This window comes from Lepisosteus oculatus, chromosome 22 (assembly GCF_040954835.1).
Source record: "Lepisosteus oculatus isolate fLepOcu1 chromosome 22, fLepOcu1.hap2, whole genome shotgun sequence".
Lineage (NCBI taxonomy): Eukaryota > Metazoa > Chordata > Actinopteri > Semionotiformes > Lepisosteidae > Lepisosteus > Lepisosteus oculatus.
The window spans coordinates 6,222,715-6,236,861 of record NC_090717.1 but is presented as its reverse complement, the minus strand read 5'-3'; the positions used below and the strand labels follow the sequence as shown (position 1 = coordinate 6,236,861).

The window sequence follows — 14,147 nt, the reverse complement described above, 5'->3', positions numbered from 1 at the left end:
GAACTCTGAAATGAAAGGAAAGCAGATGCGAAGTTTCAAAGGTATGATATTTAGGTGCAGGATACTGCCCTGCCACATGGGGGAGCTCCTTACCTTTCCACACAAATACACCACATTGGTGTCGGGATCGTAGAAAGGCAGGAGAACTCCATTACTGGTATCCATTTCATGCACCGAAATCGGTTCATCCATGTTTTGCTGTGAGGGAGGGCAAACAAAAACATGGAATGGTATGTTACATTGTTTCCTGGCGACTTATGCAGTTACAAAGAACTGTCAGCTCTAAAGTAAATCCCAGTCCAGCGAGAGATATTTAATACTGGAACCAGCTGAATCTGAGGTATGTCTGCCATTCCGTAAGAAACTCACCGGGTTCCAGAGAGCGAGCTGTCGCTCACTCATGCGGCTGAAGCCTGTGGTGAAGATATTGCCATCAGCCAGGAAGATGGCTCTTATAGGGCGAGCACCTTCATGGGCTTTGTCCTTCTCCTGCAGCACACAGGCATGATGCACAACAATTAGAAGAGGAACAGGGTACGGTCCCAAACACTAATTTATCGTTTGACACTTAGATGAATGATCCCAAACCTCTGCTGCTACTTCACTTCACGTGCAACTACATAAAGCAACCCCTATCCCATGGTGTAAGCATTAGAACCTGAAACTCATTTTGCAGCAGCTGCACATCAATAGGCTACAATGCAGCATGAATCGTGTCGCAGATGAATGATACTGTGATGCACTGCCCATGTTAAACCCCATGGGGAGAGGGGCCTACCTTCAGAAATAGGGGGATCGTCTGCCGTTTCTGTGGGCTGCATGGGTCATGCCAGAGAATTAAATTCGGAGACTAAGCGCACATGTGACCATCAACTCAAAAAGAGTTCCTCGCCAATAATCCCCTGTCAATTGATATCCGGAAGCCTGATTTCTATGGCAAAGCAAATACAGTTAACACTGCATGGAATAAAAAGCCGAACCAGGACTCACCGCAATGATCTCTTCCTTGCGTGGATCGATGACCCGGATTTTCTTGTCCTTGCAGGCTGTGCAGAGGAGGCTGCCGTTTCGGTTCCAGCACACACTGTAGATCATGTCCGTGTGCATGTCCTCCAGCTGGATCATGGCGTCTCCCGTGCCCACATTCCAAATGATGATCGTGTTGTCACAGCCTGAGATACAGCAACAGTAACTCCTGGTCACCACATTATAGAACAGACAGAGCAGCTCTGGAATCGGTCTAGAGAAGAGCCAACATATCTAATTCCAGGGCTTAAAGGAACGTCCTGCACTGGCAAGCTGAAAAAAGCTCAACCTTGTTAGCCTTGAACACAAAAGACAATGAGGCAACCTGAGACAACCAACCAAAATCCTCCATGGCACGGCGGTCAATAAACTAGGAGGTATAACGAAGCAACACCCCGGCTTCATTTAAGAAATGGCTGAATGAGATCCCTTGATCAATTAACCGTCTACCCATTTAACAGCCTTTAACGGCCCAAATGGCCTCCTTGTTTGTAATCATTATGTTCTGAGGCAGTGTTTCTCAACCAGCGTGCCTGTTAAAATTCATGGGTGTACTGTTGAATTTTGGAAAAGTCACGAGACTTTTTTTTTAAAAATGATAAATTCACGAAAACAAAGGTTTTTGTTCAAGACATGTTTTCAGTTACATTATCTGGTGTACATACCTGCACAACATCTAACCAGGCTCTGAGGTGCAACCACAGGCAACGTTACTTTTGATGGAGTGACTGTCTTGTGTTATGAACTGCACCAAGCTTTAAAACAAAATCTAGTCGTCTAATGAAGAAGTCTGACTGTTCAGGATTTAATTGCCGAGAAGAGACCAGGCCCTGCACGAGCGGAGTTGGAGCCCCCTGGTTCGGAGTGTCAGGTCAGGGCCCACACATTGGCGGCAATACCAAAGACCCACCAGCACTGAGCAGCACATTGCGAGCCGTAGGGTGCCACATCACAATGCCCACTCTCTTGGAATGACCTTCCAGGACCACGACAGGCTCAGAGAGGGGGCTGGTCAACCCATTCTCAGGAATCTGCCATACCTGTAACAGAAGAATGCCAACTGAGAACCCGTCTGACAACAACTGAGCAGTACAACGGAGTAGTTTTTTTTTTTTGCTTTTGGGTAGTTTTACAACTGGTAAACTATTTTCTGCAGGGAATTTAAAATAAATTAGCAATCAAATGCAGTATTTGCATGTAAGACGACTAGTTCTTCACTAACAGAAAAAATTTAAATTGATGCTGCACATTAGAAAAAGTTAAAAATCTTACAATGCAACAGTGAGCTCTCTCAGCTTTTAATGACAAATTCACTTGTATGTATAAATTTGTCCTGATTTCTGGGCAGAAAACGATTATGTTGCATTATGGATTAAAACTGCTGATCTTGGAGCCAAGGTCACAGATAGTTTCCTGGATGTCCTTGCTTCTGGTTATTCCTCCCCGAGAGCTCTGTAAGCAGTGGATCTAATTATTTCTTATGGTGGCAATCAAAAGTATTCATCCCACCCCCATTTTACTGTGTTACGATAAAGTATCACAATGTACTTGGGATTTTTTGCCATTGATAAACACAAAATAGTATGATGTCAAATTGACATTGCATAAGTATTCACCCCCCTTTATCTATGACACACAACTAGGCTCTGGTGCAACCAAATGTCTTGAGAACTCACAATTTGTTGAATTGAGTCCACCTGTGTGGAATTGGGGTGTTTCATATGAGCTCAGGTTAAACATACCCATCTCTGGGAGGTCCCACAGTTGATTAGTACAGATCCCACCAAAATAAAAATTACACTTATACTTTGCCAGACGGCATTTGAGAGACTGTGGTCTGACGACACCAATATTGACCCTTTTGGCCTCGACATTAAGTGTTATGTTTGGCACAAGTTTAACAATGAACATCGTAAGAATACCATCTCTACTGTGAAGCATGCTGGTGGCAGCATCATGCCATGGTGATGCTTCGCTGCATCGGGGTCTGGAAGACTTGTGAAGACAGAAGGAAAAATGGATGCAGCAAACAGAGAAATTCTAGAGGAAAACCTGCTGCAGTCTGCAAGAGACACAGGACTTGGGAGAAGATTCATCTTCAAATAGGACAATGACCCAAATATTGACTCAATGGGGGTGAATACTTATGCAATGGGTTATTTTGCTTTGGGTGGAGTGTCCAGAAAAGCACTATATAAGTGTAAGCAATTATTATTATTATTTTACTGTTAATATAATTTAGGAGAAGTGTTGAATTTGGTTTTCACTTTGGCACTGAGTGTTTTGTTAATCAATGGCAAGAACTCCCCGTTAAAAACATTGATTCCTTATTGAAACAATAAAATGTAAAAAAAGTCCAAGTAAATTGACTTGCAACCACTTACAGTGGAGTCCACTGTAATTGGAATACTTCTAACCTTTAAGAAATGAATTTTTTAATTTTTAAAGATTCAGGTTGGAATAAAAATCAAAAGACTAGGTCATACCAGAATTGTGTTGGAAAGCCCAGCCTCAGAAATTTGTTTGAGGTGATGTTAGGATTACTTCAATTCTACTTGGAAAACTACAGATGGCAACAAAGAGCTACTTAAACACACAGACTTCACTTTGTGAAACAAATGTATTTGAAACACGTATCTTTTCCACCTGCTTCATTATTTTTTTGAGAAGTTATGCAAGACAAAAGGATCTTGTTCTTACTGTACAAAATAGGAAGTCCACAGTTCTCCTATTTTGTTCAAGTGAAACTGAACTGCCTGGGTTATCTGGTTTAAAATTATCCTTTTGGAGTTCTCTTGATTACAGATCAACCGCAATTGATCGTAATGGAAATATTTCTGAAATTCTTGTGCAGGAAGAATGACTGTGGAGGAAGATTTATTCTTTTGTATCCACTCAGGTTTCCATAATGCAGAACATTTCTTTATTTAAATCACTGCCACATTACTCCTCTGACACAAGTAAGGGTTCAAATGTTACTTTTATACACATCACTAACAACAGAAACAATGAGGACTCCTCTGCCACACAACAGAAGCAAGGTTGTAGAGCTTGGGGTGTAAGCCAACGTCAAGAGGCAAATTAAGATTGCAACAGGGCATCGGAGAGAAAGAAGTTAAAGGAGTATCTTGGTCAATATTCATAAATACAAAAACAAACCTTTTCACTTGGCTGGGACATATGCTTCACTCTGAGCTTTGTCTAACAAACCCTACTGTGGTCAAAATAAAGGGAGCAGATTTCCCATGTCCCATGAGCCCCTCAGAGTAATTCAGGACAATTTCTGTTTGGGCAGGAGGGCTGTGGCTATCACCCCAACAGACAAGGACTGATCCACCCAGTGGCTATAAACCAGCTATCCCAACTCTATTCTTCAAAGCCACAACCAACTACAGTACAGGCACATGAGATTTTCTTTTGTTTGCCTGGTTATTTAATAGGCCCCTTAAATCTGCGAGCCCAACGGTGGTTTTGTGGAACACACCCATTCTTAGTCTAACAGCCAAAAGACCAAATAAGGGAGCACGCTCAGAATGAACGCAACAGAACCCATGAATCACTTCTTTTTAATTACTCTTGCATTCTTCTCAGCCTAATCGATCCCAGAGAAAGTGACACTGTCTCTCTGTTTCAAGTAAACAGCGATGGCTGCAAGGTAGGTTGAAATCTGAAGGGAAGGTTTCTACAGCACTTGGCAAACACAACCCTCTGCTACCTTGTTACATTCCAGGTGAGCACACCATAGCATTTTACGTGTGGGTTCAGGGGTGGGATTAAACCAGTCTTTGAGAAAGAGAGACCAATTCATAAACAGGTGCTTTCTGTCATGTTTGCTGGTTTGTGAAAATAAAAGAGATGAGGTGACCTTTACCGTTGAGCCAAGAAACAAAAGAGGGGAAAGAAAACATTGAGAAGACAGTTCTGTACCATCACAGTGCAATCCTCCGACCCACTGGCGATGACTTGATCATTGTGTGGGCACCAGTCAATATCCAAAACTGGACCTGTGTGGCCACACACTGTAGGGTAGGCTTTGTCGATTCTTCCAGTCTGCAAAGAAAACAGGAAAGAAGTTAGCCTTTTTCTCATCACAAAGGAAACAATGGCGATATCAAAATTTGAAAGAATGAAGATCAGTAAAAAAATTAAACACTGGCCTCCAAATGGAACACCATCTTTCATGAAACAAGTCAAGGGTTTCAAAATGAAAAGACAAAACTGTTTCCATTTCAAACTACAAGGATGTAGACCTGACCAAGGGCTGCTTAAAGTTTAGGGACCGCTTTAAAGAAGGAACTGAAGCCTCTGAAGACCCTCCAAGTTAAAACTATCCATTGTACGAAAAGCATTCGCAGAACTGCCTTTATCACTGTTTCCTTTCACAGCCAAGGACAACTTAGAGACAAAGAAATTCACTTAGTTGTTTTTTAAATTTAAGATGTGCATAAACTCATTGTGTGACATCTCACTCCCAATACTGTTTTGCCATACAAACTGCCTGCTTTTCAAAGTCGCAGGTCAAGTGTGAACATCTGTCCTAGTAGATTAGTCTTCAATCTTAAAAGAACAGATGTGCATTGTTTAAAATGTTAGGAGTGATTTTTAATATTACTAAAGTAACAACAAATGCATTTGATGGGAGGACACTACTTCAAGGTTCAATGTTGGCTGTTTCTAATTTCCCGTGTATAAATAATCACTTATCCAAAATTTAACAGTGTCAGTTATTCCTGGAGATCTGGCCTTAACAATCAAACCTTAACAAAAGCTTCCAACAAAAGCATACTCTTCCACCCAATCAGCTGACTTCCTGATGACATCATCCAGCTCACTGGGCCAGTTCATGACCCATGACCCCTGATGAGTGTCAGGTGCTCTAAGTGGCGTCAGTGAAATAAGAGAAATGAGTGATCTGCCCACCCCTTTGTTCTGCTAATTCAATTAACCACACAGACTTTTTCACAAGCATCTTTCTGGGTGCAGGGCTGAAACTGCAAAAAACAGTCATCGAAAACAGAGAAAGAAATTGGTCAACTTTGGTCGCTAGCTAAATGTGTCAATCTTTCAGATACAAAAGATTTGAGCACAAGGCAGAGAAGTGCCATATGGTTTAAATAAAAGTATTCTGAGAACGAATCTAAAAATTGTTGGGATAAGCAAAATCACTTGAGGAGTGCACTTAATTTACATCCAGTATCCACAAACCTTTCTAACACATGCACAGGACAAAAACCTTCACCTGACATTTTAGACGTCATAGCAATACTTAAAAAAGAGAAACTTATCATTGCAAACTTCTGAAAAACACTATTTTGCTGGATGATGAATTAAGCAGCAGAACAAGGTTCCCTTGCAAAAGTCACTGCAGAGAATCACAATTCTCAATTTTAAGATTAATCACTGCCTCAGATGAAGCAGTCTTTAGACCCTAACATTTAGACAATGTTTTACAATTTACAGTTGAGTCAAAACATATCCAAGGGTGACCCACTTTATCCTCTCTGTATAGCACAAGCCAGCACTCATATATTGTTCTCAACAATCTGACTAAGATGCAAATTCTCTGAAGAGCCTGACATAAAAATGCAAGGGAAATTCTGCCTTGTGTTTAAGAATCCTTTTCCACCAAAAAAGTACCTAAACATGGTTTGAAATCTGGTATTCTGGTACACAAAGGGAATAAAAAAAACACTGGTTCTTTTGTTTAACTTCCCCTGACAACTCAGTTTTCTATCGTTTAAGGAAGTGACTCACAACATCCTGGAAGTTTTATTCCGAACACAAAAAGTTTCACAAAAGTAAAACAGATTGTAAGAAATACATGAAACCTTTTATTTGCAACCTGAAATTCTCATTTTTATGATTAAATCAGATTTTTACTTCTAGAGAACTGGTCTATAAGTACCTCAGCTCCTCAAAGAAAACTGCATGTGATGGAGTGGGATCTGAGTGAACAACACGACCGACCGCGGACAGAAACCTGTGGCGAGTCGTCCAAGTATTAAGTTATATGCTGCCGCGTACTACAAAAAGCCAACTCCCTGCCGACTCACATGACAGACGTGTAGATGAAGAGTGACGCATGCTTCAACGGGAACGTTAACTGTGGCTGAGGATCAAAGTCTAGCAAGCAGGAAGGCAACCGGACTTCCACTCGAAAACCAAGATCAGGGGCAGATCCCAAACCTACTACAGCGCTGATTCTGGAAAGAATTTAATGGGGAACTGCAGTCCCAACTTCTCAGCCCCGATATTAAATTGGTAACAAAAATTAATTGATGGTTTCACACACTTTTACAAATTGCGAATTAAGCACAAAATGGTTTCCATTTTGTGGCTGACTGAAGGAGCATGGTCCAGCTTTAAGTGGGGTCTGCAGGCACGTTTCCCCACAGGGAGAGTGGTCGTTCTGGAAAGGAGGAAGTCAGACATGAGCAGCAGCAGCAGCCTGGGTTCTGAAAAACACCTGACCAATGTCCCAGCATGCCGCAGAGGTCAGCTCTCAGTCCACAGAGGGGAACAACGCGATGTCCAGTGGTATTTCAGCGGAGCACAGCGTGTCACTGCAAACAGAGCTCGGCTCTTAAGACGGCTGGGCTGTTTTTAAACCTCTGAAATTAAATGCAGGGATACAGCAACCGAAGGATACAAAAATGAGTTTTGACAGCATTAAAAGAAAAACGAGCATATCTAATAAACATGCAGTTTGATAGCACATTTAATCGTAAGTAAAAAACCACTATAAAATGCCTCATTAACCATGATGATAAAGCCACTGGCCTGGGATTTATGCTTTTTTGGTACAAAAAGAAGACAGGGCCACAGAATACATGCTGGATTTAAATTAACTGTGGCTTTCTATTTTTTTTATGATGCACAAAAAAATGCAACACAGGGGGAGGTAACAGCTTTTAGCACGTGGCTTCTCGCACATAAGGAGTGCAGAGAGGGTGGATCCCAGCTGTAGAAAAGCCAGGAACATTAGCCTGGAGTCCAGATGGTTGTAAAACACTTACTCTGGAAATGACAAGCTATTATACAGACTCACTTAGCACTAGTGGCAGGGACTATTAACCATTACTCAATCACTCTGCTATACAAGTCCCAGATCTAAGGCAGAACAACCTCCGGGTGTCAGACATCTTCAGAGGAAACAAAACCTAACGTAAAAGCTGCATGCAAATTCCTATAGGTTAGCAAGACCTGCATTTTCCAAGTATTTCATTTAAAAGGAGCTGTGGGGCATACACCGTGAGATCAGAGTTTTTTGTGGTAGGGTTTTATTCCCCTCTGGAGACACCCACTAATAATGCACACACCATCCACCATCCAAAGGACAGATGGCTGACCCTGTTTTGTTACAGCTTTACAGTCACTTCACATCAAAGGAAGCAGTAAGGGGCGAAATAATCATTAAGCCTTATTTCAATTATTTAAGAAAAACACCCTGTGCGCTGGCTGCTCAGATATGGCACCACACAAGCAAGCAAATGCTGCAATGTCATCTGACAAAACCAGAGCCTGTTTGGGGCAACAATACAAGCTGCTTGGCTCATTCTTTGGTAGATCTGCTCTCACATTCAAAGACAGCAGGAATGAAACAACCACCCGTATTACTTTAAGGTGCACAAACCCAGAGGATTCCAGTATGAGCTCAGTTTTGTAGACAGAAAATTTCAGACTATCAGAACAATTTCAAATGCACATCTATTTTTTTTTTCTGGGCACCCTGTGTACAATTATCCCAGCAGAAGATGCTGAAATACTTTTACACTTGATTGCACAAACAACCAAACGAAAATACATGCACACCCCCACTCAAATGGTTAGTGAAGGTGTAGTCTCTCTATATAGCCTTAGTCATGTTGCTCAAAAGGTCAGACTGCATTGGCAGGAAAGTGCATCATGTTTAGTATGTATCATTTTGTATATCAACGTCATTTTATATATAACCCGCTTAATTTAGGCCTTTGCAGACCAATCTAAGGTGTGGCGCATTACTGCAAACTGATAATGAAGCAAGAAGGATCTATTTTAAATCAGGATTTGAGGATGGGTATAGAAAGTAAAAGCATTTTCAGGTGGGAAGATAGGAAATGTCCATATAATGTAATATGAAAAAGTAAACTGGATATTTTTAGTTATAAGAATTTTAACAGTTTACCTCTTAATATTGCTCTGCAACAGCCAATTCCAAAAAAAGACTAAATGAAATACCCCAAACATGGCTGGTATAAAAGATAAAAAAAGGAACAATATTGCCGATATTGTTTGGAACATATGCAGCAAAAAACTTGGCAGGTCAAACCTGCTGCAATGGGAGCTTCGGCACTCAGCTCTGGAGAAAAAGTCATCTGGTTTCTCAGTGCTGCACCAACAGCAGAGCACAGACACAGCTCACAAGACTTGCTGATTTGTGAACAAACTGTGACATTCCTCCACACTCAGGGCATTTGCAGGTCTGCCCACAGACGAGGATCAAAGGGTTTAGGCTTTAGTTTATCATCTTTCAGACGGGTAAGTAGGTTTGCTTTTGGTATATGCAATTAATTCCATGGTTGGAAACTCAAACAAGGGAGCTCCTGTTGAGCTTGGGAAAATATCATTTGATAGCATCAAGTTCTTAATTGGAGAATCCAAAAAGGCAGAGGAATGCCTGTGGAAATAAAATTAGTGTTACTACTACTAGGCTGCCAACGTTTACAGAAGCCCAGCCTTCAAAAGAATAAAAAAAAATAGAAGGTCTCACTTCACAGAATTTAGTGGCAGGATTTCCAATTCCACTTGCATTCCAAATATTCAGATCACTGTTTTTAATTAAGTGGTGCACCACACAGGTGTCATCTTGTTTGGTCTCAACACACCCATCAAGGCAGGTGAGTGTCCAGGTTGGGGGAGTGGATTGAGCTGCACTTAAATGTCGGCCAATACTTGTGGCCAGGCAAAAAAATTTGAACTACCAACAAAGCAGTCAGCCTCCAGTGTCTTTAGACCATTTCTTTTAATTAATTAATGCTTATATTTATAATTGTAGAAGACCAAAGCCTTTCACATCAAGTTAAAATTACTTTGACTAAAATTGAGAACGGAGAGTGATGTATTTGTACTGCTCTCTACCAGTAGCTTCCAAAGAAAATGACCAGTCTATTACAGTGGGAAAGCTTTTCATTCAGCTGAAATGTGGTACATCTCAGCTTTAAAACTATTTAAGCTATTCTAGTGTTAAACACAGCTATTTGCTTGAACATCAAAATGCATACTTCATGCTATTTGTAGTGCACTATGACTTCAAAATTATGCAATGCCTACACAAACTTGCTTATCCTTAAAAATTAAATGTTAAAACACTGTTAGATGGTTGTTAAAAGTCGTGTTAAACGGTGCAACCTTACCCTATTCTCAGCCTGTTGCCAGTGAGATGACGCAGGTAACAGGACAGGGACAGAGGTACCATCATTACACACTGGGCTGAGCCTGGTCCCTCAAACAGACAGTCCGGGGCTGAAACGGTACAGCCTTCCTTCATGGCCCACCCTTTTATTCTGCACCCATCTCCCCTACTCATGTCTAACCTCAAGCCCAAGTGTGAAAGGCAATGAAGCCTTAAAAAGCTTTTGCTTACAAAGGAACATTTAAGGCATAGTACAGGTAGATTGCTAAGACTCAACTTTGCAAAGTTCTTAGCCACTGATCAAGATCATCTGATCTTAGCTGGATTTGGTGCACAGGATAGTTGGTCAGGCTGTCTTGCTTTAAATGTGGACAAACCATCAGCCTCGCCCATTCTGGTGATAGGGGAGAGTGGGAGGGGTGTTAGAATGGGCCTATTTTGCATAAGCTATACAGCAAATTGACACTTGTCACTTTTTTTTAAAAAGGCAATACCTTAGAAACGATTGAGCTGCCGACACTGTGGGCAAGCCACAAAACCGGTCACCGAGCATTTGCAACTGTTTTAATTGGCAGTTCGGCGTCTTGCTTTGCCGAATCCTAAAGCCAGCGAGTGTTCTGCAAAAGGCAATCTTCGAGGCACTAGAATGGTGGAGGGACGAGGAGTCATACATGTACCAGAAGGCCAACTCACATATCAGTTTTATATTTATAACAACACCTTTGCCCATCTCAAAAAACACCTTAAACATAAAACTAACAATTATTTCACGTTCATTATAATTCATATAATCCGACATTAAATTTATATAGTACCTTTTGCAAGTTTTGCATACAGGTATGACTCAAGCACGCTAAATGTAACGACGAATGAAAGACAACGCGCTGGTTTTTTAAGTTTGTTTTATCATCAGAGAGTTCGGGAATGTTCCATGTGGAAAGCGCATTTGTTAAGGATGCTACACAGGCTCTAAGGGAATTTTGTGGTACTGTTACACAAAATCACTTGGATCTATAAAAACAGATTTTCTGCATGAACTAGAACACCACTAAATCTAATCCTGTCTGGACAGCCCAGTACTTATAACCAAAGTTTGAGTCAGCAGCAATATAAAGAAGCTGACCTCTTTAGGTCCACAACATGCAACACACCGTTCAAAAAAATGGTGCACACTTCAATTACACCAATCTCCGAGAAATTAACCATACAGAAAACGGGAGTATCACCTAATGACACTAAATGATAGCTTTACGAACAGCTTACTTGAAAAGCTGATTTAAGATTTCACTCTACACAACATGAGCTAAAGGAAAAGAATACTACCACAGTGGTATGGTGGACAGCAGCTTAGCATTCCTAAACGTGAGTGTTATTCAAAGTTTTACATAAAGAAGCAGAAGGTCAAAGTAAATTATTCAGATAAAGGAGAAAGATACTTCACGCATGCAGATAAAGAGGTATCCTAGAAATTGTGTTATCTTCTGCACATCAAGGACAGGGAGACATTCTACTATCAGCTGCATTTGCAAAAGGCTAGAATCTTTGTATCAAATTTAACAGCTGAATGAGTCTGGGGCACAAAAATCCCCAGTCAAACGGATGAATCGAGTTTGGTGGAAAATTAGAAGTACTGGAAAACCGGATTGCTAGGTTCTTTATTCCCCTTATCCACTGGAAACGTAGTGCAGCATGTGGCCCACCTAAACTGGATTTCAAAATAAAAATGCTAAAAAAAGCCTACGTAGAGCCCAAGAACAAGCCATACCTTTCATAACCCCTCGGCCACAAAATATTTAGTGATTTTCTAGGAATCTGCCAAAACACATGTAAACTTCTTCGTCACAAACAAAAATGCAAGCAGTAAAAACACCTGTACATTGAAGTAAAACTGTTTCATGGGGAAAAAAGCTTCCAAGGAATATTCCCAAAAAAAATGCTAGGCAGCCTTTCAGTTTCGGAATTATTTCAGTTCCCCATGCTTAAAACACATTAAAGATGCATTTGATCCAGTCTGCGCATCAATAAGTACTGTAAACATTGAAGGGAAAAATGCATGAAACGTTTTTGGAATGAGTCCCAGGAAAGTCGACAATAAGTCATCTGTCTTCTTGTAGCGGTAGTAGAGCTGTCCAGTACAATGCAGGCTTCTCTTCAAGGGCATAACCTTAAATACTTTGCTGCGACGATCACAATACACTAACCATTAAATTGCTTTGGAAGCAAAGGGAATGGAGGGGATTACGGATTCAATGGGCACCGAGTCATTTCCATTCCGGACCAATCAAAGAGTCGCAGAGGAGAGAATGATTAGATCTCTAAATAAAAAACGAATCACAAAACCATGCTGTAAGATACAAGTGAGGCTCAATCAGTTCCACTGAGCAGGTCCCCTCACCATGAGAGACACGTCAGGCTGTCCTTTCCCCCAGATCCTCCTGTCAACACTGCTAACAGGAACGGAAAATTCCACTTCCTCATTCTCTACAACAGCCTTCGGCTAAAAGGATTTCTCCTGCCTCGCCTTCAGACCTGATATGGCGACACTGAGAAACCAAGTATAAATGTGACTTCTTTCTTTTTCAATAAAAAATTATCCCCATGTTCCAGTCTCTGTGTAACAAATGGGAAGGCAGTAGGTCAACACTGGGGGGAGGGGACAGTAAAGACCTTCACAAACACATGAACATGAAACACATGAAGTGGATCACTCTCTCTGCAAATATGCACGAGTGCACTGCAGCCTACAGCAGAAAACAGCACCGGAATGCCCTCACTTAGGAGCTGAGCAGGTCACGGCCCCTGTTGGGCTTCACTACGGCCTGAAAAACAACTGGTCTTCTCCAGGGTGGGGCACAGCCACCAGCCTGCGAAGCTCAGAGGCAGGCAGGCTCCAACACGAAGGGGCAGAGCAAGGAAGAGAGTTGCTCTTTTCACCCTGTCAGTACAGGTGTCGACATGTCTGTCTGAAATAGGCTGCAAAGATTTGCTATTACTGAGCCTGCTGACTAGTTATGCAATACTATTAACATGACTAAGTGGGGGGGGGGATGTTTTTAATGCAATAAAAGATGGTGTTCAAAAAGCCACATTCACAGATATTCTAATAGGGGTTTCATTTTGAAAAGCCCACCTCAATTATGTACACAGATTACATTCTCATTCACTAGCAGACAGTGAAGAAAAAAAATGTTTTGTATCATTTGTCTGCCAAGACCTCCTAAACTGGCAGAGGCCTCTGTCCATTTACATGGAAGGCAGCCATTACAAATGCTGTGGAAACAAACCTTTCTATGGCATTCAACAAGCTTCCTAGCCTAGAGAGACCTCCTATTTTATCATTAACAATGAAATTTAACTTTCCTAGTTCAGAAAAAAATGGAAAACTGATAAAAAAAATGCAGGAAATAACTTAATTTCAGTCAGACCTCAAAAAACATTATACCTTGAAACAAAACAGGAAACCTGGACATTTAATGTAAATCAAGAGAAATGGCATGTGATCTTGAATGCTTTAAGGCTTGGAACGTGGTGGAGGCGCCTACAACACTGGACTCAAAGTGGAGTCTCTTTTTGCATTTTTTCCTCTTTAGCTGTATCCACCCCTATCCCACAATCCACTGGGCACCAGTCTCCCTCCCAGCCAATGGCAAAGCAGGGAGGAAATAGCCCTGGAAGGCTGACAGGCAGAGAGCTCTGAATGGCCATATATGGTAAAATCTGCTGTCAGCAG

At 41.4% G+C, this 14,147-nt stretch overlaps 1 protein-coding gene across 3 annotated transcripts in view; it reads right to left on the bottom strand.

Moving 5' to 3' along the window:
• The window catches only part of coro1ca (coronin, actin binding protein, 1Ca), a 58,249-nt gene that overhangs the window by 5,109 nt on the left and 38,993 nt on the right, over nt 1-14,147 (bottom strand). For all 3 annotated transcript variants that reach the window (XM_006640216.3, XM_015366338.2, XM_069182096.1), the window contains exons 3-7: nt 4,954-5,076; nt 1,937-2,066; nt 991-1,172; nt 370-489; nt 94-198 (exon numbers count right to left, since the gene is read on the bottom strand). In XM_006640216.3, the coding sequence (XP_006640279.3) occupies nt 94-198; nt 370-489; nt 991-1,172; nt 1,937-2,066; nt 4,954-5,076 (660 nt within the window). The remainder of the gene's footprint in view (nt 1-93; nt 199-369; nt 490-990; nt 1,173-1,936; nt 2,067-4,953; nt 5,077-14,147) is intronic.